The sequence below is a fragment of the Amphiprion ocellaris genome, chromosome 14 (genome assembly GCF_022539595.1).
Source record: "Amphiprion ocellaris isolate individual 3 ecotype Okinawa chromosome 14, ASM2253959v1, whole genome shotgun sequence".
Lineage (NCBI taxonomy): Eukaryota > Metazoa > Chordata > Actinopteri > Pomacentridae > Amphiprion > Amphiprion ocellaris.
In genome coordinates this window covers 19,486,505-19,514,327 of record NC_072779.1, presented here as the reverse complement: position 1 = coordinate 19,514,327, position 27,823 = coordinate 19,486,505, and the positions used below count along the sequence as shown (strand labels likewise).

The 27,823-nt window shown below is 40.5% G+C and overlaps 3 protein-coding genes across 3 annotated transcripts; 1 reads left to right on the top strand and 2 right to left on the bottom strand.

Moving 5' to 3' along the window:
- Positions 1–20: 20 nt before the first annotated feature.
- aspa (aspartoacylase) lies at positions 21–16,103 on the bottom strand. The gene is made up of 6 exons (XM_023276363.3): positions 15,585–16,103; positions 11,609–11,804; positions 6,381–6,474; positions 5,101–5,208; positions 2,308–2,417; positions 21–1,176 (listed from the first exon to the last, which is right to left on the bottom strand). Exons 1-6 carry the CDS (start codon positions 15,824–15,826, stop codon positions 985–987), a joined length of 942 nt encoding a protein of 313 aa, XP_023132131.2. The 5' UTR covers positions 15,827–16,103; the 3' UTR covers positions 21–984.
- Positions 12,634–25,837, top strand: c14h11orf54 (chromosome 14 C11orf54 homolog). The gene is made up of 9 exons (XM_055017241.1): positions 12,634–12,671; positions 22,807–22,943; positions 23,031–23,129; positions 23,829–23,902; positions 23,994–24,095; positions 24,668–24,844; positions 25,124–25,273; positions 25,364–25,480; positions 25,615–25,837. Exons 1-9 carry the CDS (start codon positions 12,649–12,651, stop codon positions 25,786–25,788), a joined length of 1,053 nt encoding a protein of 350 aa, XP_054873216.1. The 5' UTR covers positions 12,634–12,648; the 3' UTR covers positions 25,789–25,837.
- pho (phoenix) lies at positions 18,038–21,835 on the bottom strand. The gene is made up of 5 exons (XM_023276355.3): positions 21,529–21,835; positions 21,168–21,444; positions 20,959–21,080; positions 20,686–20,731; positions 18,038–20,601 (listed from the first exon to the last, which is right to left on the bottom strand). Exons 1-5 carry the CDS (start codon positions 21,639–21,641, stop codon positions 18,373–18,375), a joined length of 2,787 nt encoding a protein of 928 aa, XP_023132123.1. The 5' UTR covers positions 21,642–21,835; the 3' UTR covers positions 18,038–18,372.
- Positions 25,838–27,823: the final 1,986 nt, after the last annotated feature.

The following is a 27,823-nucleotide window of genomic DNA, read 5'->3' as shown; positions in this document are numbered from 1 at the left end:
TATGAACGAGAAAAACACCATTATGTAGAACAGTAGTATATTTATTGCTTGTGCAATTTCCACAGGACTTCTAGGACAGTGATTTTTACTAATCATACAAATGGTGCTTAAAGAAATATTGCTGATTTAGAAATGAAATTACTTGAAGACCACAGTGATGCACTTTGATACCACATAAAATCATTAGAAAGTACATATGGTTTCCATGATTCACCAAGGCCTACACATCACTTCAAACAAGACGTACAGTACAAGGATATCAAAATAGACACAAATATTATTATAAAACATGTTTCACACTGCATCCGACGTGTGAGGAGGAACAGAACACGTACCGTTTCTTATCAAAATAATAACTTGTTATCCAACACATAGAAACTACAAATACCACTCCAAATTTGTTGTGCAATTTTCTCTAAAAACTCGATTAAGGCAACAATAGGACAGCACCACAGATGTAACCACTGGAGTTTCAGGTAGGTAGTATCAAAGGCCACAAGACACACCCCCCAAAAGATGTTACAAATATATTTTCAGAAGAAGACAAACAGCTACAGTTTTGGGTCAAAAGTTGCAGGTTATGATCCTCACTGGCCTTCCTGAGCAGTAGTCGGAAACTTAAAAAGAGTGTTTATAATGATTCATAAGCCATCAATAATTAAGACTGGCCTTTATAATAAAAACCTAGTTGATTTATTGTAAATATATATTTTTAAATAACATTATCATAAATATGTACCACAACAGTATACCAGTCTTCAGATCAAAGACTTTCACAGTGGCTCGTTGCAAAGCCCTAACAAATGTTCTTTGCATAGTTAATTGATTCTCTGATAGTAAACGCATAAAAAACTAAATCAGTGTGTAAAAGATGGTATCTAGTCATTATGTGCAGAAAGTCTGTCATTTGCTAACAGAGCAAAGTGCAAAATCTATACACAGATTGCTGCTGTGGCTATTCATGATAGCCTCACAGGGCAGTTTTCATGCTTTTCCGATGGCACTGGCTACCAAAGTTTCTCGCCTGGTGGTCACAAACGCCTGTTGTTTCTCATAATAGGCTGCCTCGTTAATAAAAGTGGGATAGACTGTGCCGGAGCCTTGGTAGTGGATGGTCTTTCCGTCAAACGTTTGGAACATTGGGTCACCGGGGTTCAGCGGTTCCCAGTCACAGTCCTGAAACAACAACAAGCAATGATGGCAGGGAAAGTAACTGAAGTATGCTGCTCATACTAAAGTAATATATTCTCATGTCAGCTGAGGAAGTCTCATTTCCTCTTTCATATTAACTAGTGTGCATAGGTTCAGTAGTCCAAATGTACACTGATCAGCAACAACATTAAAACCAGGAGCCTAATATTGCGTAGGTCTATTGTGCGGTCATAATAACAGCTCTGACCTATTGAGACATGAACTCCACAGACTTCTGAAGGTGTTATGTGGTATCAGACACCTTGAGCAGTTGCTTTAAGTCCTGGAAGCTGTGGGGTGAGGCCAACATGGGTGTGAGTTTATCCTGCACATCCCATAGCTGGAAATTGGAGTCAACACTATGAACTGTTTGTCAGGTTCTTTTAACCACCCCTGAACATGGTTTGTAGTGCAGCAGGGAGCATTATGCTGCAGGAACAGGCCACTGCCATCAGAGAATAGCTTGACCATGAAGAGGTGTAGTTGGTAAAAGTAGCATCCGCATAATGCTTCTTTATCAGCTCACCTTCTGGCCTTAATGCATCCTGCTGCTATCCCTTCCTCAGGTTTATGATGCAGACTCCCCCAGCTAGACATATGATGTAAAAACAGACGGGACTCATCAGACCAGCTCTCCTTCTGTCAATGGACTAATTCTGATGCCCCCTGTAGGCCTCTGATAAAGTGACTCAGATCCTTATGCTTGGGCATTTTCACTTCTTCCTACACATCAGCTTCAAGTACTGACTGCTCACTTGCTGCTTAATATATCACATTCCTTGTCAGTTGTCATAGTAACGACATAATGTTATGCACTTCACTTGTCAGTGGTTTTAATTTCCCAACATTGGAGGTTTCATTTGGTACAACGAGCCTTTTTTTTTTCTTTTACCCTCTGCTATCCCTACCCAGATCCCAACATGTCCTTTTTCTTTTTTTCTTCAAGAAAGGTGCGCGCAGCACTGCGCAGCAGCCACAGCTGTCATTGGCAGGGCAGCTCAAATGAAATTTTGTTGTATATGAAAATGTGCAATGACCAATAAAGATTGATTGAATGTTGTGGCTGATTTGTGTGCAATGCTAGAGAGTGAACATCAACACGTGTCATATATGTACCTGCAGGTTGGGGTGAACCATGGCAATGATGTTCCCGTTGGCATCTCTGGGGTAGTCGATCCTCTCTGACACCCGGAAAACTTCCACCGAGCAGGAAGGGAACTCCATGCCTAAACAGCACACAGAAACAACAGAGAGACATTCAGTGTATAGATTTATTACGGCTATGGATTACACAATAAAAGGGACATGTCTTCCAGGCCATTTGCCCAGTTAGAAGACTTCCACAGTCAAGTGCCAAAGGCTTAAAAGAAGCACTGGAAGAGGATTTGGAAGAGCATTTATCAGCAAATTGTCATGATGCAGCTTTTCCTCGTGAGAGAGAGTTATCTTGAAAAAATGGACAAAATCCAAGTAAAAAACTGTAAAAAAAAAAACAAAAAAACAAAAAACTGTACTTGGTAAGTACTAACAACATGATATGATGGTAAGTGCTCTCATATATGGCAACTGGACTTCTTTTTGGTGCTTGAAGATATTTCACCTCTAATCTAAGAGAAAATCTCTATTCAAACAGACTAGTGGGGAGTTTCAGTTATTCATTATCAGCCCCAATGCACATGACTCAAGAATCATCAGCAAACTCACATGAATCAAGGCCTGTTAATGATCTGAGACTCACAGGGCTGAAGGTGTTAATGGTTGTAAAACTGCATGTGGATGGAGGTTCGGACTGCATTATAAGTAGCTGGTATGTGGTGCTGTACACTATCTCCCCTGTTTAGAGATGGCTGTTCCTGTTTAACATGGCTAGACTCAGTGCTCTCTAAAACCATCTGTCTTCTCTGTCCAAAATGTAAATATTGCTATTCTTAAAGGGGTGACCCTTATTTATATGTAAGTTTGAGTTTCAGGCTATTGATGAGCATTGAGTCATGTGAACTAGAGGTGACAAAAAACACCTGGGATTCCCCACCAGACAGTTAGAACAGAAGACACCTCCAGGATTTATGGTGAAACATCTTCAAGAACCAAAAAGAGAAGTCCAGTAGCCTTTTACTGAAGCAGTTCGGATTGCCATGGCTTGGATAAAAGAGAATCTACAGACATAACAACAGGAAGCTAATGTTGACATTGACACTGCTAACATACTGATGCTGAGGAGGTATAATGTCTACTATATTCACCTTGTTTGGTACAAAAATGTCCATTATTGTTGACATTTCAGGCTGGACATCAGTGGTGGACATTTTAAAGCTCAACACTGTGATTTTGTATGAAGGAAAAAATATATGCAGCAAACTATTAGGATACAAAAAAGTAATTAATGTGCAGTGCAGTTTAGATTTTTATACAGAAGTAAAGTCAACCAATGGAGAAAAGTCACACATTTTATATACATAGACTACCGTTCAAAAGTTTGGGGTCACACAGACAATTTCATGTTTTCCATGAAAACTCACACTTTTATTCATGTGCTAACATAATTGCACAAGGGTTTTCTAATCATCAATGAGCCTTTCAACACCATTAGCTAACACAATGTAGCATTAGAACACAGGAGTGATGGTTGCTGGAAATGTTCCTCTGTACCCCTATGGAGATATTTCATTAAAAATCAGCCATTTCCAGCTAGAATAGGCATTTACCACATTAAAAATGTCTAGACTATATTTCTGATTAATTTAATGCTATCTTCATTAAAAATAACTGCTTTTTTCCAAAAAATAAGGGCATTTCTAAGTCACCTCAAACTTTTGAATGGTAGTGTATAGTAAATGTTGATGTAAATCTTGCTTTGTGACATTAAATTGTCAATAATTTCAACTTATAGGTGCATGCTTGGGCAATCCATGTATTTTTGTCTACACATTTGTATCTGATCAGTTTTCATGTTCTCAGTGAATCTAAACTGCAGCCTCTGACATAAAAGTGATTTTTAAACTGAGCTCCATCACAAGAAGCTTGAAGGTTTCCTACTATTCAACCTTTGGAGCTGCACAGTAATTGTGGTGGTGTCTGGCACAGCTCAGATGTTAACTAAGTGGATTCTTTAATAAACTGCTCTACCTGTTTAACGGCATTGACATGCAGGTAGCAGCACAGAACAGGAAGGACAAATGCTTCAACAGTCACAGTTCCAGTCGATGTGGATGGTGATTATTCTTCAGAGCAAGACGCTTTCAGCTGTAACAAAATTGGCTCTTGCTGCGAAAGGAGTTGCTCCTTCATGCTGCTCAGCTTCAAAGCACAGGAACACCAATTCATCACCATGCCCGAGCATTCATTAGTGCCAGTGTGGTCCCACTACACAAGATTACCACACCATTGGCAGCCAGACTTTAATGACATGGAAACTGACCAACTCCCAACAAGCAGACCATTCAACCGCAGGACAGTCGGAGGAAACCGACAGACTACAACTCACACTTGGCACAGACTGCCTGTTTACGTAAAAAGAGGAGGGGAAATGCTGCCTTGGACCTGAACGATGCAAACACTGCTGTGTGCCTCGGGGTAGAGGATGGGCAGAGCGGAGGCATGATGAGGCAGATGCAGATAAAATGAGCGTAGGTACATCTGGTTGAGTCAGACACTCTCCCATGGGCATTTTGTCACAAAATGTTTGTCGTCACAGGGATTGAGGCAAACAAACTGCTTGTAAACAACCTATTTTCTTGTTACATAACACGTTATGAATCATAAAATTCGGCTCCAAGCACAAATACAAGAGACAGTTTAATTAGCATAAGAAACATGGACTAATTCAGTGTCCGAATCCTTTATGATCTTAAGACTTGGCCCGTTGTGAATGTCATACAGCTGAATGTGGTGGTGTGGCTACAGTCCTACCTTCATTGAACAGTTCGATGAAGTCCAGGGCATGTTTCAGTATTACTCTCATAGCTTCAAAGATGTTACTCCTCAAAACACCTTGAGGCTGAGGACCCACTTCCAGACCTGCAATGAAGCAAACAAAAAATATATCTACTGAACTGGTGCCTTAATTAGGAATAGATTAAATGTCATCCAGTTTCAGGGCCAGATGAAGTGGTATTGGTGGCATGATTTACTCCTGAAATCTGACTTTCAGCTCTGGTGTCTATGAGTCAGAATGGAAAAATCATACTGAGCATCAGAGCTTCTGAATAAAGAGGCTCTAAACATTTCTTTCAGGAAAGTCAAACAACTATATTGACACTAAAAATGGCACAAAGAGGCAAAGTGGGAAAGGGAAGCAAACTGACAATGGAATGACTAACACTGACTACAAACAGATGCAACATTAACACACTCCAAGCAACCACACAGGACCAAAATGATCACAAGGAAATGCAAACTGACCACAAAGATGCAAAACGGACACCAAAAGACTAACTACACTGAGGGGGAAAAAATGACCATGCAGATACATAAAATGATCATAAAGAGATGAAAAAAACTACCCAAAAAAGACAGAAAAAGTGACCACAGAGAAATTCAAAGTGACTGCAGAAGTGAAAACAGAATGAAAAGCTAACTGGAAATGAGTAAAGAGACTGATGAAATAGAAACAGTAGCTTTTCTGCTGAGATTAAGAAATGATTTGAACATTTCAATATGTAAAATCCTGTAAATTTGCTGGAAAATGGGATATAGTTGCTAAATAAAATCAATTGCCTGTCTTTTGCTGCATATTATGTCTAAACAAAGACTTGCTGTTTATTTAACATTTGTAATATTGACTTTATAGATGTCTCTGTGCAGGCTGCCATACAGCTGATCTGAGCAACTGTTGTTGATATACAAAAGAATGCTTAATAAAATCTATCTTGCAAAAAAGAACTGGAAAAAAATGCATTAACAGAGATGCAAAGCATTTTATTCCATAATCTGTCTATCAATGTAGGCTATTTGAGACTATATATAGCACTTTTTTGCATTTATTTGGCAGAAATCTGTAACACTGAATACATTTTCTACCTAATAATAAAGTGCAGTTCATTGCAGCCAGGAATCACACTTTAAACATGATTCTTAACATATATTTACTTATTTTACTAATGCTCCCCTCTTCTTTAACACTGTTTCCCAGGTCTGTACACCCACCACTGGCCCTGTCCTCAGAGGTTTGCTGGATTAGAGAGACTCACCAACAGGGTGCTTGGCTACAGAGCGTGAAGTGGAATATTTCAGAAGAGGATGTTCATTCAGCAGAACAAGACAACTAGCTGGAGCAATGGCTTTCTGGAACACAAAACCAACAAAAACAACATGTCAGCTGCACATGAAGACACACAAGCACCACAACGCATCAGCCAAATGTTTCAAGGTTCTGCTCGACAGAATGGAAAATAAATCTGCTTCAGCTCATGCTGGACCAAATGTGACGCAAAAAATAACAAACAGACACACAGACTCTGTGTATGAATCAATTTTTAGCTGGTAGCCTGTCTTAGTCATCAGTGAAAGCACATTTTTAGGCCATCGTGATCCATGCTTTATCAGATAAACCGTCATCAGAGTGGTCCTCTACATCACTGGATAGGGCAAACAGTGGTTCAGATAATAGCTGGTTGTTTGAGCTTATCAGCTTTAACTGGGGGATCTGTGAATCAGTGGAGAAGTTTAGTGAATCATAAGGAAAAGCCTCTAAAATCAGGACATCTCAACATGAAGCAGAACAATGACCAGGAAGGTCACACAGTGGGTCATCAAGTAATGAATGTTTGATGACTATATACCAGGTCTGTGAGGGGGTGATTTCCGAAGTTAACCTTCTATCTATGTAAATACGGGTGACAAATTAAACCAAAAAATCTATGCAGAGTGTCTTAGTAAGATGTCGTTCCATAACATGCCCCCAGATCAGTGTTCCTTGGCACTGACTCTCTAAGTCTGAACTCTACTGTAGGGACAGACAATATTCTTTCAAAACATATTCCCTCATTTGTTGTTTCTCCTTCTAGAGGTGTTCAGTTTGTTTGAGATCTGATGTCTGCAAAGGCCATAGATTTCCATAGATTTCACAGACTGGTGACCCCTTGTGCCCTATTGATGGAGTCGTTGTCATCCTGAAATAGAGGCCTCCCATCAGGATAGATATGTTTCATCTCATGATAAGGGTGATCGCTCACAACAACTCTGTATTGACTTGCAGTGATTCTTTCGTCTAAGGGCACAAGTGGACCCAAATCATGTCAACAAAATGATGCCCAAAGCATAACAGTCATTATATCTCCTCACTATGGAGTTCAAGGGTTCTGTTTTTTACTTTAATTCATCATCTCTCTGTGGCGTTTTGTATTTCTAAAACTAATAAGCACATTTATCACGAGTTCTGTTGCTTACAAAGAGTGTGCTGCTTTTGGCTCCTTTTGTCCTCCCTGGTGTTGCTCAGCATGATTTTGCTTTGTGTTGAAGAAAATTAAAAGCATGAAAGAGCCAGTAACAGAGACTGTGCAGAATATACTATTTTAAATCCGTACGTAATCAAATGTACAGTAAGGTTTATTACACATAGAAATATATAACATGAAGCATGTGAGAAGGAGGGTTTCACTTGTTTATGCTATTTATACTACAAAGTTTTTACTGCACAGGGGAGTTTCCCGTTTTAGCCAGCACAACAACAACAAAAAAAAACAGCTGAAAAATGATAGAAATGAGACTAAAAACTTTTTTTTAAACCCGTTTTGGTAATTGGGGTTTCATTTACTCAAATATTATAGACATTTTTGTTCATCAAATTATCAGAAATAACAGGTAAATGCATACATTTCTGTTTATAAAAGGTAAAACCATCTCATTGCCTTTACTGTGCAGAGACCAGGAGTCAATATTGTGCATATATTGTAATATCTGCAATATTAAAGCCATAGACCTTCACATCACACCCACCAGGCTTTGTAGAGACTCAGCCATAGCATTATTCTGTCCAACTGAGCAAGACAAAGTTCCAATAGCTTTATAAAAAGGCAGCAAATTAGACAAAAGTTATTAATGGGCGAGTCTCAGTTTTATGTGGTCATTCCCAGTAGCTCGCTCCACTGAAACATCCATGTTCCATTAAACTGACCACATCAGGAAGGACATGAATGCAGACAAGTTCTGCAGCATGGCTCTGCATGATCTCTAAAAGCCTTTCATACTGTAATCCATAGGATCTTGTTGCACAAATTAAGAGCTAATGGTCTCAGTGAAGAACACTTTATAGGGCTCAGTCCTATCTTACACGTAGATATCAAAACTGCATTATTAAAGAGACACTTTGTGTTTCTAGGTCAATAACTTGTGAGCTCCTTCAGGGGAGCATACTGGGTCTGTCATTCTTTGTTATATATTAACAGCTTCAAAATTGCTCATGTGACCTCTGTTTCCTTCAGAGTTGGAGAAGATTGCTGTTTGGCTCCCTGATAATAAACGTCCTCTTTGAGGCAAACTGAGACAATATCTAAAACTCAGCTAAAACTGCTGTTAATTATTTAGGCTGTGCTTTAGATAATCAGCTCTCGTGGCACTAAAAGTACTTGGAAAGACTTAACCGTTAGTGGGGAAGGCAGCCCTGCATTACAGTGTAACATTAAATATCCAGAGGGGGGTTTAATTCAGTGTCACTTTGATTATTTGGAGAACTTCTGGCCAATAGCAGCTCTCCACCATTCATTAACAACATGCTGCTGATGACTCTAAATAAGCATGTTAAGGTCAGACATTACCCCCAAACACAGTTAAATCTGGAACACATTCAAAATCTCTTTCTTTACAGCAGAAATACGATTTGTCCAACTCAAAGTCTCAATTAAAAATGGATAAATAATACCACCAGAGAGCATCATAATTATATAAAAAGAAGCAGCTTGACTGTTATTCCTTTCACATTAAAGACTTCCTAGGGCAAAAACACAACTATATCCACTGCTGCTGTGCTCTGGAAATGCCAGCTGAGAGGGATTGTACATTTCTGTGTGCTGAATAATCAATCATAAGTGTGCCTGTCTGCTCTCAGGGGTCTTGACTGTCTGCTTGCTTTTTGTTATTTGTCTGTGTTTTAGTAGGTTTTGCTGAACTCGAACATCTGCCATTGTAGTCCTCTTTTCCCCTGAGAGGTCTGCAGTCTAACAGTGGAAATAAGCTTCTAGCTTTGCTGCTTTTATCCTCAACAGTTTAATAGTGTGGCAACGGCACTTGTAGTTACACTTAATGCCAACAAATAAATCTAATGTCTCTTTGCAGAGGCCCTGAACCTTTTTATGGTTGTAAAGAAGACATCTCTTCAGGCTCATCTGGGGATTCTGGCTGAGAGCACATGATTACCAAAGACAACGTGTATCCCTCAGCTGTATTTGGATGGTTGATCCTTTAAATGAGTTTGCCCAACACTAAAGGTAAGCAAGTCATTCAGCTATTCACACATGTTAACTGAACCTCAGAGAAGACAGCTGGTTTTAGTAAATCATTGACTCAGACAGAGGTCAGACCAAAACAAGACTTGGAGCCACCAAGTGCAGGAGGAAGTATTAAGATCTTTTGCTTAATTCAAATATCACAATTGAAAAATACTCAGTTAAAAGCAAAATTTCTGCACTGTAAACATTTGTGAAATATTATCAGCAAAATGTACTTACAGCTTAAAGTACAAATATTTCCTACACACCAAAATGGGCTCTTTCACTGTTCTATTTTTATATGTTCTACTAACGCATTACCATGCAAGCAGCATTTAAATATTGAAAGTGAATAAGGCAGAGCTGATTTAAAGGGAGAGTCAGCGATACTAAAGTAACAGTTTCTGTCTAATTAAATGACTGTCTCCCCACAATCCCACGACGTTGGTTCCATGTGTATGCTCCAAAAAATTTGGTGTTCATACACAGGACAGGCTCTGTGGATGGGAAATGAACAAAATGGCTCAGACTGATACCAACCACACTATTCCAGCATGTCCTGTGCACATCATACTCATGCACAGGACGGAAGGGAAGGTGGGCAATGGAAATGAGGAGATAAAAAGGCCAATTCCACATTCACATGTCCACAAGCGTAGACATTCTGTAGATTTAGTCGTCCATCCAAGTCTGTGAGGGTACATGCAGACTGAAATTTGTGAATACTCTGTCTATACGCACTAAAAGTCATGGCAAAGCAAATGGAGCTTAAAACAAACGGCTACTATGAGGAGGGTCTGTACGAGGAAATTCTCAGTCATCCACAGCTTTATAAATCACCCTTAAAAGAGGTGTAATTGAAGTAGTCTCTGCCAGACTTTCTAAGTGCTTTGAGTTGTACATGTTTCCCATTTACAGTACCCAAACACAGTGGGAATTCTATTTTCTCCAGAAATCCTGTGTTATGTCTGCACACTGTGCTCTACACAACTAAGGAATAATCGCATTAACACGGTGCTACAGTCTAATCTGTAACTACCTGCTGTATCCTATTAAAAATGCAAAGTCACGGCCTTGCAGAAACATCCACCGTAGCCTTGTGTTTCCTCTGTGGTTGATATGAGGTGAAATGTGACTGCCTGTGTAGCAGAGGGACGGATGAACGGATTTGGATGAAATTTTCAGGGAAGGTCAGAAATGACACAAGGACCACCTCATTAGATTTTGACAGTGATATATATATGTCGTCTGGATCCACAGATTTGTTAAAGATTTATGTATCATTACGAGATAGCAGCACATCATTACTGTAACTATGACAACAAGTAAACACTACGTCAGCTGCCTGCTGACAATCCCATGATTGCGATCCTACTACAAATCGACCGCTGAGGATTTACTGAGACTTATCCATGGGAAGTGATACAAGGAACAATTGATTAAATTGTGGGGGTGTTTCTGAGTCCCACCAATTTCCACCGCCTGCTACATATTTAATATAAATGTTAAATACTTAATATTTAATTGTTTTAATAAACAAATGTTGCATTTCTTTAAAAAAAAAAAAATGCTGCATTTCTGACAATGTCATATGTTGGGAATGAACAGCCTTGGCAGAGTACTGCGCTGACTGAGTGCTGTTCTGGTTTATTATGTCATGATGGGTTTTTAATGTCTGACTAAGTGAATTTAATCCTCTGTAGTCACAATTGCTCACTGTCTTTTGAGAAGCTGACTTGACAGTAAAGTTTCCCAACATTCTGTACAGTGTACTGTATGTACAGTATGTGCATCATTATGTAATACTAAAATATAGCTCTCACTGATGTCTGGTTTCAAATTTCACCAGTAGATTAATGTGACAGCAGGTCGTCCACACAGCAAAACTGTTGGACATTGACTGCTCCTAACTAAGTGCCTACAGTCCACTAATGTATTTGTGATGTTGGGTGTAAAAATCAGCAGGACTTCAAACTTCTCTTTGAGGCTTCCACCTTTATGTAGTTCATCATCTGCAGGTTGAAGTGATCTTTGGAGCTCTCCAGGATCAGGGTGCAGCCCATGTTGGACGTGGTGTTGTGGAGGTCAAAGATAACATCGTAGGCCTCCGGGCTTCCTTTGGGTCCAAACACCTTGTTGATCTCCTGGGCTCGCTGCACCTCGTAGGGCAGCTCATCTCCTCCTGGGGCACTGCACGTCACACACACATAAATACAGCGTTAGAAAGCTGCCAGACGCCTAAACATTCACAGCTTATCACACAGTTCAGCTGCAAGAACAATGAGCAATGAAACGTGTTAAATATTTACACAAGGGCGTCCCAGACAGCATGTCACACTTTAACCCAACAGTGGAGAAATCTCAGTGAGCAACAAGCTAGAGGGCAACACGGGGTTAAAGTGGAGAGAGTGTGCAGAAAGGATCAAAAGCTGGAAAACAAGTGCTTCTTGTTTGTGTGGTGAATGTACAACTTGTATTTCTACATTTCACCAGGAAAACATTAATGACTGCAAATGGCCACTAGTCATGGCAACTATTAAACCAATGCAGGAGGAGAAAAGCTGGATTCAGCAGGACAGTGGCCTCCCTTTGTGAGCATTACCAGAAATTCTATCCACTTTCTTCCCGTCTTGCATGTCTGCACTACAGGATCTTTGAAGAGTGCGTTCTGTCCCCAGGCTAAGCTGTCATTCTGCATGCTCTGACCACAGAATGAGAACTGTCCTCTTTTCTTCTCTTTTAAAGCACTGCAAAACAACCACTAGTCCAGGACGTTCTCCAAGCTACAGTAGAATAGCACCTCTGCTGTCCATATTGTCTCACATCTGCTCTTTAGACCCCATTTTCACCAGCTACCTGCTATTGTCTGGACTGCAGTACAGCAACAGCTGATGAAGTGGACTCCAACACACCGACTGCAGCTGAGAGGTCACAGAGGCGCTATATTTGAGGAGCTGTCAGTCTGTTTCAGCTGACGAAAAAGAGACCATGAGCTGTTTTTAGAAAAGAGTCTCCAACTGGTTAATCTGCTTATATGTTGCCTTCAGAGGCCAAACAGTGAGTAAGCTGGAGACGCTGAGAGGATCTTTAAAGGTCAACTAAACTCTGCACGAAGAGGCTGGAACACTTCAGTCAAACGATCTCAGCTCTCAGCAGCATTTTAGCCTCTATCGGTAAAGTACTAAATACAGCATCAGAAATTATGTAATAACAATGCTATTAAGTACACTTTCTGTCACTTCCATTAAATTTTAACCTTAATTTTTCAATTACTCAAGTAAATGTGTGTAGTAAATAAAACTGCATATAAATTTGTCAAATAAAATATGTATAATATAGAATATTGTGGGGTTTAAACCTTAATATTTAATGTAGTCTTGTAAATTAGTATTCAATAGGGTATTGTAGATTCCAGACCTTGACATTTATGTAGCTGAGTCGAGCACATTTATAGAGCAGTGATACTGAATGGTATTAACCTGTTAGGTCAATTTGTAATTTCTCTATTTGAAACCATTTGGCTCAACGTCTTTCACTTTAAATGTACATAAAAATGGGCAGAATTGTATAAGGAAGTGTTGCAGAAAATACTAAGTTCATTAATCAAAGGTAGCAATGCCAAATTCTAAAAATGTTCCATTAGAAGTAAAATTCCTGCATTCAAACTTCTGTGACTAAAAAATAGAAGCATTAGTAACTAAATGTACTTTAGTTAAAGTGCTTTAAAATTATTATATTATTGGGCTATTGTTATTGCTGTGCTTATATGTCAAGTTGGTACTGATTTTGACTAATTCATATACAGTTTGGTACTTTTCTTTTTAATAAACAGGGACTGAGACAAGTGGTGGCCTCCTCAGAATAAAGTCTGGCCCCCCAACACAAAAAATAGTGAAGCCTGTTAGAGGGCTACAGATGTAGTCATAGGGCTGAAGTTAAATCCTGAAACCTAATGCTTGGAACAACTGTTCCAGGTTTTTATTTTTATTTTTAAATCAAGTACTACATAAAAAAGCTAATCATACAGGCAGCTCTCCATTTCAGAAACTCAGGGGAAGCCGGAAAGTGGCGTAAATGTTTAAAGTAACAACCCTTTCTGCTTCCACTGTGGTGAAGGAACTGACAGCTTTGACTGCACTGTTAACTGTCCAAATAATGCTCGATATGTGAATGATAAATCTTAAAAAACCTAGAAACAGAACAGAGGTTTGTTATGAAGGGGGGATTTTACATTGTGGTGATGTCAGAGAGGAAAAATCAGATACCTGACAATAGCACTGAGAGCTCCAAATAAATAGAACTTGTTGTTCTGTTCAAGTATAATCCATCAGCACAGACACTTACATTGCCATTGAAAAGTTTGGGGTCACTTGGAAATGTCATTATTTTTGAAAAAAATAATCAATGAAGATAACATTAAATGAATCAGAAATCCAGTCTAGACATTGTTAATGTGGTAAATGACTATTCTAGCTGGAAATGGATGATTTTTAATGGAAGATCTACATAGAGGTACAGAGGAACATTTCCAGCAACCATCACTCCTGTGTTCTAATGCTACATTGTGTTAACTAATGGTGTTGAAAGCTAACTGATGATTAGAAAACCCTTGTGTTATTATGTTAGCACATGAATAAAAGTGTGAGTTTTCATGGAAAACATGAAATTGTCTGGGTGACCCCAAACTTTTGAACAGTAGTGTACATGATTTTTTAGGTCCACTCAGACGTACCTGCCTTAGAGTAGGTACTTTTTTCACCCCTGAAAATGGCTCTGACAGAGGTTCAAAGGTGGTTCTTGTGGTTTAAACAAAGTTTAAGCAGCACTCCCACTACAAGTCCTGACAGTGAAAATGGCCTTTAATCTCTAACTGGCCACCACTATAGCAATCGTCTAACTCCACCACTGCTATTATTTGATTCATAGTGTAGTATTTCAAATCTGAAATGCAGGCATATGTGACACGAATGTGGTGGGTAAAAAGGCTAAAATTGTATCTTGCAATGTCCTGGCCAAGTGGCATAAAATGGAAATAATCAAGTACCTTTAAACTGACACTTTAGTACAGTACTCTAGTTAATCTACTTTCCCCACATTCATAACAGGAACATCAATATAGTACCAGCAGGTTAAACGAATAAAGGAGCACTATGGAGATGAGGCTGCAAACACTGTGGATGTCCCCCTGCGACGATTAATGAATAGTGGGGACGCTGTTATCCAACCACATCACTGCTGCTGTGTGTTCATGCACGCTGAACTACATGAGCCAGCGTTTGCGTAAGACTCGGTTTGCCGCTGTAGCGTACACACACGCAGAAGAAAAGATTTTTTTTTATTCTAAAGCAGGTCTTAAATCATTTGCAGCTCGGTCACGTTCCGCTCACGTTTTTGCTGCTGGCTGGCAGTCAGCTGGAGTCCGGGAGGAGGGACACGCTGCTCCGCTGTTATTGGCACAGGGGGGCGCAGAGGGGGAGGCAGGGGTGATGGCAAACACACACATCACACTGTATCTGCGGTGGTTAGTAACAGTGTGCGGGGAAATCTACACGTGACTCGAGGAAAAGAGTGGAAATCTGACTGAATGAACACGTCTAGTTTGGTAAAACTGCCTTAATCAGTGGATTCCATCTGGAGTCTGTGGATGCGTTTATCTGTGTTATTGTCTTAACCACACACACACCTTCACTTGTGTGGCAGAACACACACATTCGTGTCTATAATGCTGCATAATTTCCCTGTCATTCCCCAAACTGTAGCAGAGATATTCAAGGGTCAAACGTGGACAACAACAGACGATGTCACCATGCGCCTTTTGTTTCTGATGGAGCTCTAAATGATCTCAGAGGATCCTCATTGTAAAGTGTGCTTTCTGGATCTGTGCCACCAAAAGTTCCCATTCAACATTTCATGACAACAGCCAGGAACAACAGCAGCAGCAGCAGCAGTGGCTCAGCACCGTGTTTTTACCTGAGGTTCTCCGGGGTGAAGGCTCGGTTCAGGTCCGTGTCCACATATCTGGTGCACTTCTCCACAGCCTTCGGGTTGGTGATGAACGGCTTCGCCTCGACTCCCTTCCTCTGAATCTCGTCGCTGTTCTTCATCCACAGGTTCACCAGCGTTACGCCGGACATCTCGTTCCCGTGCGTCCCTCCGAATATCGCCACCCTCCTGGCCTCGGTGAGCCGCGCCGTGTTGCTGTAGGAGGACATGTTGAGGGACGGTGGACGCCGAGCCGAGAGGAGCTGAGGACGGACACACGCAGGTCTCAGAGGAAAAGTTTCCAGGTGGAGCTCCGCGGCTTCACTTCTCCTCTGCGTGCTCCGGCTGCGCTCTTACGTAACGCTGTCTTGTTGTGGTCGCTCACTGTGCGTAAAACGCGCCGAGTTGGACGCGTTCATCTCCGGTTACAGGAGAAACTGTCACCGAGTTCCTCCCACTAACTACCTGTTACTGCTCACCTCCCACCGCCGCACTCACAGGAAACACCTGCTGCGCTCTTCAGGCGAAGTTCTTCTGAAATAACACGAGATTTCCATAGTTTAGCTTGAACATGTTACATTACAATTCTAACGCGCAATGAACTGACTGAGATTAGAGCAGGTGTGCTGTCAAGCCACACATGCCGGAATATACTACTTCTGGCATTGTTCTTCAAAAATAAAAGCATTGGACATATTTGAGAAACAAAATAACAGATGAAGTCAAATATACATTAAAGACAACTTAAAAACAGCTGTTCCTATTTCCAAAATGTCAACAGTTTGTGTAGTTACATAATGTTGTTGAATACAGCAGTCAGCCACAACATTAAAACCAGTGACAGGTAAAGTGAATTGATCTCATTACAATGCAGTGCTCTGCTTGGAAACTTTGTGTCCTGGCATTCACGTGGATGTTACTTTAACATGTACCTAAACACTACTGCAGACCCAGTACACCCTCCATGGCAACAGAGCACTTCATGTGCCAGAACAGGCCCAGACTCTACTGCTAACATCCCAGTGCCAAACACCACAGGACTCTTGCTGATCAGCAAGACCTAAGATTCAACTAAATTTGCTGATAATTCTAACAATGTATAACATATAACTGTTCCTTGAGGTCATTATTATTGTCTCTTACCACATTTCTAATGTTCGAAGTAAAAAGGCGGCAGACAATCAGATGATTTTGTGCAAAGCTGCCAAACACATACAAAACACACAAATTAAGTTCCAGAAAAATGTACCTACTTTCTTAAAGGAGAATTCTTGAAAATGATTTACCCAAAGCAGTGGCACAATATCACCCATTAAGCTCATGAGTGGTTTGCACCTAGGGCTCTTCTCTTTATGTCATCCTCCTGTTCACACTAAAGTGGCGTCTTTCAGCCCCTAAGAGTGGGAAAAAAAACAGCCAATAAAGCAGACCTGTCAAAAAATCTGATTCTGATTCATTTGAAAACTCCAGCTTGGTGTTTGAGTTTTAAAAACGCTTTTACACTGATCAGGCATAATATTATGACCACCTGCCTAATACTGTATGGTCTCCCTTATGCTGCTAAAACTCCTCTGACACAGTGGGGCATGGACACAGGACCTCTGGGGAGATGGTGGCAGTGAATTCTGTGGGTCCTGTGGGTTGCAGGGTGGGACCTACCTACATCAGGTTTATCCTGACACATCCCACAGATGCTCAGTAAGATTTGGACCTGGGGAGTGAGGAACCTGGGTAAACAGCTTAGCTCTGTCGTGTTCCCCAGGACACTCCTGAGCAGTTTTTGCAGTGTGTCGGGGTACATTGTCCTGCTCAGGGTGGCAACTGGTATCAAGGACTGCTGTTGCAATGGGGGTTGGGGGGTTGAATGACCTGCAAGTGTACCCCTACTGAACTGAAAAATGATCTTTTCTCTTCCATGTCCATTAGGTGGCAGACTAGGTGTTCAGATTTACACCCATCAGGCTAATTGGCAGTGTAGGTAAATCAGTCACAAAAACATTCCCAGTGTACAGTGAAGTTTAGTCCCACACCAAGCCTTTAAGCTGTAGGCTATGTTATTAAAATTACCTGAAAAAAACTCAATTTAGTCAGTGACAACTGCAAAACTGAGGCTAAAATGAGCAACATTAGGCGAAGAGACACTTGGAAGAAAGCTTATTCTTATCAGATCAGACTGAGTTTTGAAAAACCTCAGCAAAATTTGACACGTTTTCTTCAGTGAAAGCAAAATTGTAAAGTAAATCACAGCCTTATAACATGAGTCAGTGAGACCGATGTTACGAACCTGTTCTAAGAGAATCTCAACTGCTACATCCATTTTATTCAGTCATACAGACACGCTATAGTGAAGGCACCAAGCTTGGCAGCCTTTGAAAAATGGCGCTGATTGCATTTTTATAACAGATGTGGTCTAGTGTCGGTACAGGAACCCAAGCAGTGGAAAAGGTTAAAAGAGTTTATTAACAAAGTGATCAAAAGTACTCAGCGTAGCTCAAATTTACAAGCTTATGGCTTTTTTTTCCTTCTAAAAATTGTGATTTTCATATTCAGACACTTTTATTTTGAACATATACATAAAATATATTTTTGTCTAAACATAATTAGAAAAACTGACATCAATGATTGTAAAAATGCTTTGATACAAAACAAAAATACATGTAAAAAGTCACATTTTACTTGTAACACTGTTGATGTAAGAACACTGACAGCTCGTGTTCAGGTGACATCCTGAGTCTCCATCATGGTGTCTGCCATCCTAAACCTTGGATGCTTCAGACTAACCGTCTGTTATAAAGTCCTCTATCGGATTAAAATGTCTGTGCTTTGCTTTTTTGTGCTTGTTTTTCCTGCCACTGTGTGAAGAACACGTTTCACTCTGGCAGAGAGAAGAGTCTGAAAACACAGAGCTTAAACTGGACTCAGCTGCTGGCTGTGTTCCGTCTTTCTTTTTGGGTTTAGGAGCTTTGATTTCATCAGTTTCTGCAAATGACTTCCCTTCAAGCAAAACACTTTCAGCTGCTTTTACCTTTTGCTTCTTTTTCTTGCCTCTCACATCATTTCCTGCCTGATTTTCTGGTGTCTCTGAGGACGGGGAGGCCTGTTTAGCCTGAGCTTCCAGTGTTGCCTGATCATTAGCTGCCCTGCTATCATTACACGTTTCATTGATTCCCTTTGCAGCCACAGTTGAGCTTTTTTTCTTGTGTGAAAGTGGGACACAGATATTCCTTTTAGATTCTTCTGATTCATTATTTTCAGCAGTAGCTGAGGGAATCTCTCGTATATCTTTCTTCTTCTTCTTCTTTTGCTTTGCAGCTTGAGAGTCAGATGCTTTTTCCACTATTTCCATGGAGGTCACCGACTCGCTGTCGTCTCGTCTACGTTTCTTCTTTTTCTCGTCGTCAGTTTCAGCTACAGCTGTCTGACACGTTCTGTCTGGTTCCTCAAAATCTTTTTCCGCCTTCTCCTGTTCTGCTGACACCTTCTTCCTCTTCTTTTTCTTCTTCCCTACCCCATCATCAGCTTTCTCCAAGCTTCCAGTGGTTTCTGCTGATTCACCGGCAGGTTTGTCTGCAGGCCAGCTGTAAGCAGCCACCGACGGCGTTTCCTCGTATGTCTGAGCAGCATTTTCCTCTAAATCAGCAACAAGGAAGGAACTGGTCCTCTTCTTTTTCTTTTTCCGCACAGACACAGAATCATCGCTTTGTGCCACAGAGTCTTCGCTTAATATCCGTAACAGTTCAGCGTTGTGGTCTTCACCGCCCTCTGTTGTATTCTGAGCTTTATCCACATTTTCATCCTCCTCTGTGTTCTTCTTTTTAACTGACACTCCTGTTATAACCTCATTAGAAAAGCTTACATCTATGCAATCGTCTCCTCTGAAGTGATCACCAGAAGACGCCTTTTGCTTCTTTTTCCGCTTTCTTCCTTCAACATAACTGGATTCCCCTGTTTCCTGAGAAGCTTCTTCCAAACAGTCTTCCACTTCTTGTAACTGTTCCGCTGGCTCCGAAGTCAGGTCTTTTTTCTTTTTTTTCTTTTTCTTCGGTTTCTCGGCCACACCATTTAGAGGTTCGGATTGGAGATTGGATTTTAACAGCTCATCATCCTCGTTTCTTTTCTTGCTTTTCTTCTTCTCCTTGCCACCATTCTCCACGTTACAGCTGCCTGAAAACACACCATCCTCCTCCTCCACCCTCACATTTGATTCTAAGGGCCCATCCTCTTCCTCTCTCACATCTTCTGCTGCTAACTTGTTCTTTTTTTTCTTCTTCTTCTTCTTCTTTTTTGGATCAGGGATGTCTCTCTCCTCCACTGTGATTATATTATCATCATGTGACAGGCTCTCCATTGCCTTTATTTTGTGAATCACCAGCTCAGCGATGGTCTGTGACACACTGGGAGTCTCCTCTACCTCAGTAAAGCTCACATCATGCTGACTCTGGCCCTCTTCTTCTTCTACAGCTTCATGACCTCTTCTGTCCTCTATCTTCTTCTTTACTCTACTTTCACTGCACATCGTGTCATCGTTAGCATCAGTCTGCAGGAGATTTTGGCCCTCAGGTTCACACTCTGCCTGCCCCGTCTGAGGTCGTTCATCTGTGAGGAAAACATCTTCCTGAGGCTCTGCTACCTCTGTGGATGCTTCTGGACCATTTGGACTTAGTTCACACACTGAAGCGCTGCTGTCATCCTCATTTTCTTCTCTTTTCTCCGTCTTTGGTGTCTCAGCGGCGCTTGTGTTACTTGCCACTAGTTTATCACTCGTCTTCCTCTCTACCAGAGCTCTACTAGAAGACTCTTCCTTCTCATCGCTACTTGTACATGTAGACAGTAACTCCCTTGATTTGGGTGCCAACATCTTCTGTTGTCCTCCCTGTGACGTTTCCTGTCGAGCCTTCATCGATCTCCTCCCTCTCTGTTTCTTCTCCTGACCGTCTCCCTGGCTTGACGTGCACCAAGATTGTGAGCATTTTGCTTTTAAAGACACCACGAAACGTTTCTTCTCCTGTCAAATAACACACAGGTTCTAGTCACGTTCACACTCAGAGTCTCCGATTCACGTTATTCCTGGTATTAACAGCCTGCTTACCACCACTCTGATGTCCTCGTCTTCTGGCTTTTCTTCTTCTTCTTCTCTGGAACAGAACACAGACGTCTTATTAGCAACCAATCAAAACATATTAGTGTGCAGGTTAGTGGACTTTAAAATCAGGGGAACATCTGCTGTCCCAGTCCTGTCAGCACCCTAACAGCAGAGGTCACGTTTCTCCAACAACAGCGAGGAGGACTATTTGATGGAGATCATTATTATTATACACGTAGCTATAAATGAAAGCAGGACTTTTCCTTGATATCAACGTACTCTGATATTGGAAGGATGGATTCCTTCGGCATGTCAACTGTTGGTAAAGACGTCTTCTTCTTTCTTTGGCGGCTCTGCCACACGTCTCTGACACTCTTAAAGAAACCTCCCATCACTGCGCTCTGTGAGAAAATCAAGATTTTAAAGGATATTCTCAAGCCTCTGTTAATGCAAGAAAGAAGATGCGTATAAGCGTTGGTTATGCTTACATGTAGAGATGTGTTCTGCTTGATCTTTAGTTCTTCAATGCGAATGGGTCCAATCCTCCTCTGTTTGAGGAAGGAGAAGCTGTGCTTTGGTAGTTTGATCCTCTTCACCGTCTTCTTTCTGTCAGTCTTGGACTCTTCAGGTGAAGCTGAATCGTCACTTCCCTCTGCATCAGTGAGAGATGGAGGGTCTGATCTGAAGCTGGAGCGCCTTCGTCTCCCTGATCTCACAGCTTCAGGTACAGGTTTCTGAGTGATGAACAGGCTGTCCCCAGAATCACTGCACACACACACAGATACACGTTAACAAAGCAGCATTTCCAGGCTGTTACAGAGGAGGATGATTCATAAAGGTGACCCTCACCTGTCTGTCTCAGCTGGAGCTCCATCCCTCTGCCCCACTGATGGCTCAGTCAGAGAGCTTTCAGCTTCAGTAACTAAATCTGACAGAGTCCCTGTGACACTCATTTGTGTCATTTTGCAATAAAACAGCGATCAGCGCAGGAAAGGATCGAAAACAGAGAGACTGAATCTGTTTAATGTTTCCAACCACAAGCTTCATAACAAGGACGTTGATCAAACATGAGATTATTGTCGTTAAACAGCGAGAAGCACCAAAACACAACACACGCGGGTCAAGAATAACCAGGAAGTGTTTCAGCGTCACCGACGTGACGAAGGATCACCTGACCAATCAAAGAGGAGGCAAAAGGCGCCAAAGGAAACAAGAGCATTCATTCTTTGTACTTCCGGTTTCGACTGCAGTAACTACATGTCTTAATCAGACGGGATGAATGAACGTTATCTGCTGATGAAGACCGTGAGGTACAGCTGAAAGCTCGAAAATAAGGCGGTAAAGTGACTGAGATTTTAATTCATTCCATTTATTTAAAAAGATAGAAATATAAAAAGCAACGTATTAACGCTTAAACAGATGTATGTTGTGGAACTGAGATGCTTCAAAATAGAAAATAAATCTTTATAATTGCACAAAATGATGCTTTTAGAATTCTAGAATTAGAATATCGGATGTTTAAATACAAGTTAATACAAATAGCAACATACTAGTTAATACAAAAAATACAAACAACAACAACACGATGTCTCCATTTAATAGAATAAATCATAGAAAATAGAATAAATAATTTTTTAAAAAAGAGAAACAATAAATAACAAAGCATAGCAAATATATAAATGGGAAAATATTGCTATACTTAAATTCTACAGTTTATTGTTAATGATAATAACAATAACAATAATAGCAGCTTAACATGATGATAATATTAAGAATAATATTAGCAACAACAACAGCAACTATATATATATATATATATATATATATATATATATATATATATATATATATATATATATATATATATATATATATATATATATATATATATATATATATATATATATATATATATATAAATAAATAAAAGTAACTTTCTCATAGACAATTTAACAAAACTAAAACAAAATATAGGGCGTTGATGTGATCCATGAACAACAGATATGAATCTAACTAAACTATAATGCTCCATTTCTGCCCTGGAACTGTCCGTTCTTTGAAAGAAACTGTTCCTGGGAGAGAAATTATCTTGTCAGTATTTACTCTTTGGTTGTTCTTTAACTATAGATGTGTCCGGTTCAGTGGACTTTTCCTGCACAGCTACAGTCTGACTACAGATCCAGCCTCCGTTAGAATCATGGCAGATCTGAGCAGGACGGAGAAGGTTGAGCTTCATGCTCCAGAGCTGGAGGAGCTGCGAGCTGGTGAGACCCTCAGCTGTGATGGAAGCATAATGTAGCACAGACGTGTTTACGAATGTTCACGCACACACTGTTGCTCTCTGCTTGCAGTTTTACAATCAGGACTGGAAGCCAACTTCGCTGAAGTTCAGGTGAGTGTTGTGGACTGTCCGGATCTCACCAAGGAGCCTTTCCAGTTTCCTGTCAAAGGTATGAGCACACCAGCTCTACTTTATGCATATTTCTGAGTATCAGTGTTCATTCAGCTGCAGAAATGGTGCTGCACGATGTTGCACACATGCATGCATCTGCACATACACCCATCCAGCTGCAAAAAAGATCCTGTAGTGGACGTCACATTTTATTTTTACACCTGCCCTTATAATGATGACCCACTGGCAGATGCAGACTGAAAATACAAGGCTTTACAAATCCATTGAGCAAAATAAGAAAAGTAATTCAACTTACATGCAACACATGACATATAAACTCTTATGTAACATTTTCAAACAAAACTCTGAACCATTAGACTGACAGGCACTTTCAGATATTTTAACCCTGAACCCCAAACAGTCACACCTGCCAACTGCCTTTCAAACATGCCAGCAGGTATAGGGGTTCAGAAATTTACAGCCTTTATTTCCTGATACTGGTAATAATGCAGATATTATTGTGAATCCCTATGAAAAATCCCATGAAAAGGGTAAGAAGTGAATCTTCTTTACATGCCACCTACATACACATCCATTCTGTTCAATTTGAAACCCTTATGTAAACCTTCATTTGAGTGTAGTCAAACTTCCTTTGCAGACTGTGGATCAAAACACACAACATATAAAATACTGTAATGTCATGTGTGCAGTATTTCACTCATGTCAGATGGCCGTCATCTTTCTCCTCCTGCTGCAGGTTTGTGTGGAAATCCTCGCATCACTGATGTTGGTGGTGTACCATACGTGGTCCCTTTGGTTAAAAAGGAAAAGGTAGTTTTTTATGGAAATATTACATGAGGATCTTGCACAACAACCTGCAGTGAAAGAGGCTTATGATATCGTTGTCCCTCCCTCTTCCCAGGAATACAACATGAACACTATATCAAAGGAGCTGGAGCTGCCGGGAGCTTTCATCCTCGGTGCAGCAGCGGCTCCCTCCAGAATTGTTGGAATGAATGCAGAGGTGAATTATGTTTATTATTAACACTTATTTTTCAGTCAGTAGAAATGTCTTTAATCAGACCACAGGAAAAAAAACACACAAGAGCTGCTTTGGTGCGAGTGTGCAGCTCAGCAAATAATTCCTCTTGATTCGTGGACGCTGTTTACATTTTATTACACAACAGCTCGTGTACACAGAGTCACCGCTGGCCTGAAGAGGGTAACAGCTGCAAATCAGCACAGCTAGAGGTTTACTTCCATTTCACCTGCATGTCTGATTTTAATATTCAGTTGAAATGGCACACTTTGCATGCATTTGAGATTTCTCTGGAATTTTGACTCTATCTAACCAAGCTGCTCTGTAATGAAACAACTGATGTGATTCTGTCAGAAGTCACCCACTATGATGTAAAGCGGTGAGGAAATAAGATGAAAAACATCCCTCCTGGGAGTAAGATACTGAAACAATGATCCTCCCTGTTGAGGCTGGATAATACCGTGGGTGACTTAAGAGCAACAAAGTAGCTGTCATTATAAACTGAAGGAGTAGTTTTGTGATTCAGAAGTTGATGGAATAAAAACTCTCATCCACAGCTGATGCCTCTGGTTCTGACCGAAGCCCAGGGAAGGTCTGCAGTGAACAGCAGCTACTTCTCCTCCATCAATCCTGCCGATGGTCAGTGTCTGTTAGAGAAATACAGCGACAAATTCTCTGACTGCAACTTCGCGCTGCTGGGGAACCTGTACGCTTGTGAAGGGAAGCCTGGGAAGGTAATCTGATTACACTGGATGTGCAGCTTTGGAATGATGGTGGATGTACTGAAGGTCCCTCAAAGATGCATAGTCATTTTGGAAAATAATGAACACATCTGGTTATATATTAGCTTAAACATGATTATCTGCAAGTTAATAAATATCTGCAAGTTGCTGACGTTGCTGTGTATGAACTTTAGACCCATCACATGTTTCCTCCCACCATTTGGCAGAATAAACATTAACAAAAGGACAGTGTCCAAACTAGCTGAGTTCCTCACATGTATGTCTCTGCAGGTCATAGAGGTTCGGGCCAAGAAGCGAACAGGAACCCACAGTCTGGTGACCGCCCTGAGGACGACTCTGGAAGGTCACTACCCTGATAAAAGTCTGGCTCTAGGAGGCACCTTCATCATCCAGAAAGGGAAGGCTAAAATCCACATCATGGTAAACACTAGATGTGATGCAAAGCACTTTATTAATATCATCTGACAGCTGCATGTAATGATTTATTTCCCTTTTCTGCCTCACCAACAGCCAAGAGAGTTCTCGGCCTGCCCCCTCAACACCAACGATGACGTCAACAACTGGCTCAAACACTTCGAGTTCAGCGCTCCGCTCATCTGCCAGTCGGTGCTCGTGTCCAGAGACCCTGTAAGTAAAACCAGCACATCTCAATGAGAAGCATGAAAAATGGATTTTTTTTTTAATGGTTTGAGCAGCTTCCTGCAGTGCTTTAGAAAAGTATAGGCTTTTTTGTAATGTCCATTTGACTGCCGTGTCTCCAGGGCTTGGACCTGCGCATGGAACACACCCACTGCTTCAGCCACCACGGAGAAGGAGGCCACTACTACATAGACACCACCCCTGACAGTGTGGAGTACCTGGGCTACTTCATGCCTGCACAGTTTGTGTACCGCATCGACAGGCCCAAAGAGACCCACAAATTTGGACGCGATTGAAACACTGAATAAATCATGTTGGAAGCACCACTATCTTTGATCATCTGAATCAAGCAGGCAGTGTGTGATTTGTATTAAATTTAATCATTTCTCTTCATTTAAAATCACCTCTCGTACTTCATAAATCACATTTCTTAGAAACTAAATCTCAGGATAGGATGCTACATTTGGATTTTCTTGGCTAAAGACCTCTCTGTGGTCCACCCATCTACACAGGTTATTACAGCTCTTGGTTGCCTTATACCTTTATAGCCAAAAAGTAGTAATAACTGTGAGAAAAAAGTGTTCATCCAGCTGCAGAAACAGTGCTGCACGATGTTGCACACATGCATACATCTGCACATACACCCATCCAGCTGCAGAGAACGCCAGGCCTCTCCTGTAGTGGAACTGACATTTTATTTTTACACCTGCCCTTATAATGGGGACCCACTGGCAGGTGCACACTGAAAATACAAGGCTTTACGAATTCATTGAGCAAAATAAGAAAAGTAATTCAACTTACAAGCAACATGACATATAAAGTCTTATGTAACATTTTCAAACAAAAGTCTAAACCATTAGACTGACAGGCACTTTCAGTCATTTTAACCCCAAACAGTTTCTGAGCTCTTTTCTCTTCTCACATTTACAAACCGTTGGCTCTTCTATTTTTTGTACTGCCCTATAAAGTCCTGCACTTCAAGATGTCATGGCTGGATATAGAGAAATTTTAAAAATGTCTTGTGCAGTATGACACATTTATAATGCAATAAATCATGATGTGAAGAATTTATTTATTAACAGAATAAAGATGTACAACATTTTTCCAAGTGCCCCAGGTGTTGCCAACACTGGAAAAATGATGATTTTAGATATTCACTACTTACTTATTGCATCTAAAAACTCTTCACAATGCCCTCAAAAACAACTCTTAAGATATTTCAGTAGAGAAAATTATGCAGAATTCAAACATCCAATAACCAAAAAATTACCATAGTCAGACAGGGAGGCAGAAAGAAATTGGTGATGGATGAACTACAAGTAGCAACCAAGGTAAAATGTAATAAAACCTTTTGATGCAACCTAAATAAATCTGCGGTGGAACTACATGGGAGTTACAGGGAGTTGGTAATTAGACATGGACCTTTACTGGAAATATTTTATTAAAATATTATCAATTTGCAATGCATTTCTATTTTTCTGAATAGAAATTAGGCTGAATGATGTATGTGGTATTCACAAGTTTGAGTCACCTCATATTCACTGTAGTGAAGGTAACAGTATGATTGCTGTTTCTGCCATGACCATCAAAGTGGAAGCATTCTCAGAAAATAAAATGTTTTTTTGTTCAGTTGAACATATTTCCTGCACAGCAGGTGGCAGCAGAAACTCTTGTGATTTATATTTTTATCAGTAGGAAAAATGATAAATAAAAGCTCAACCAGTTACTTTGTAAATGTTGTATGTGTCAATTCTGACCAAGAAAGTGAAAAAAAATGACCAGAAGTATGGTATGTATGGCACAATAGATTCAGTCAGCATGAACAGAAGACCTCTAGACTTACATTAAAATATCTTACACAAAGTTAATCATGCAGCAACTGTGCATCTACAAATGTGATGACAGAGCATAGACCATATTCTAAACTAGCATTAATCAAGTTACAAACCAGTCACTAATCACCAGCAAGTAAGTCCATGTTGCTTGGAGAGTGTGAGAGGAAAAGGGGCTCTCCACTGGGGTTCTAACTTAACTTTTACTCCTAGGTGTCCATGTTGATTCATCCACACCTGCTCATTACAATGTAAAAGAAATAGTCTACCCCCTTTTTATTCAACAATGTGTTTTTAAAAATGTATTTCTGCTTTGTTAGTTTTATATTTGGCTTCTATTCTGTCAAACCTTGTTTTACACTCATCAAGAAAAGTGTGTGAAACAAATCTTGTTTTAAAAGAAAGTCAGATGATCAGTGTAATATTTGCGCTATTTCATTCTGGATTCTTAAAAACAACTCTTTTGGCTTAATTTCCACCAGTCTTATTAAGTTATGAC

What these genes read in the sequence shown, in the direction of transcription:
- c14h11orf54 (XM_055017241.1), top strand. Translation starts at nt 12,649, where the DNA reads ATGTTGCCTTCAGAGGCCAAACA. An exon ending in TTGCCTTCAGAGGCCAAACA is followed by an intron (nt 12,672 to 22,806) that starts GTGAGTAAGCTG and finishes CTTTAACTATAG; the next exon opens with ATGTGTCCGGTTCAGTGGAC. An exon ending in TGCTCGTGTCCAGAGACCCT is followed by an intron (nt 25,481 to 25,614) that starts GTAAGTAAAACC and finishes CCGTGTCTCCAG; the next exon opens with GGCTTGGACCTGCGCATGGA.
- aspa (XM_023276363.3), bottom strand. Translation starts at nt 15,826, where the DNA reads ATGTCCTCCTACAGCAACACGGCGCGGCTCACCGAGGCCAGGAGGGTG. An exon ending in TTCACCCCGGAGAACCTCAG is followed by an intron (nt 11,805 to 15,584) that starts GTAAAAACACGG and finishes TGTGACGTGCAG; the next exon opens with TGCCCCAGGAGGAGATGAGC. An exon ending in TGGTTCACCCCAACCTGCAG is followed by an intron (nt 1,177 to 2,307) that starts GTACATATATGA and finishes TTGTTGTTTCAG; the next exon opens with GACTGTGACTGGGAACCGCT.
- pho (XM_023276355.3), bottom strand. Translation starts at nt 21,641, where the DNA reads ATGACACAAATGAGTGTCACAGGGACTCTGTCAGATTTAGTTACTGAA. An exon ending in GCTCCAGCTGAGACAGACAG is followed by an intron (nt 21,445 to 21,528) that starts GTGAGGGTCACC and finishes GTGTGTGTGCAG; the next exon opens with TGATTCTGGGGACAGCCTGT. An exon ending in TCCATCCTTCCAATATCAGA is followed by an intron (nt 20,732 to 20,958) that starts GTACGTTGATAT and finishes GTTCTGTTCCAG; the next exon opens with AGAAGAAGAAGAAGAAAAGC.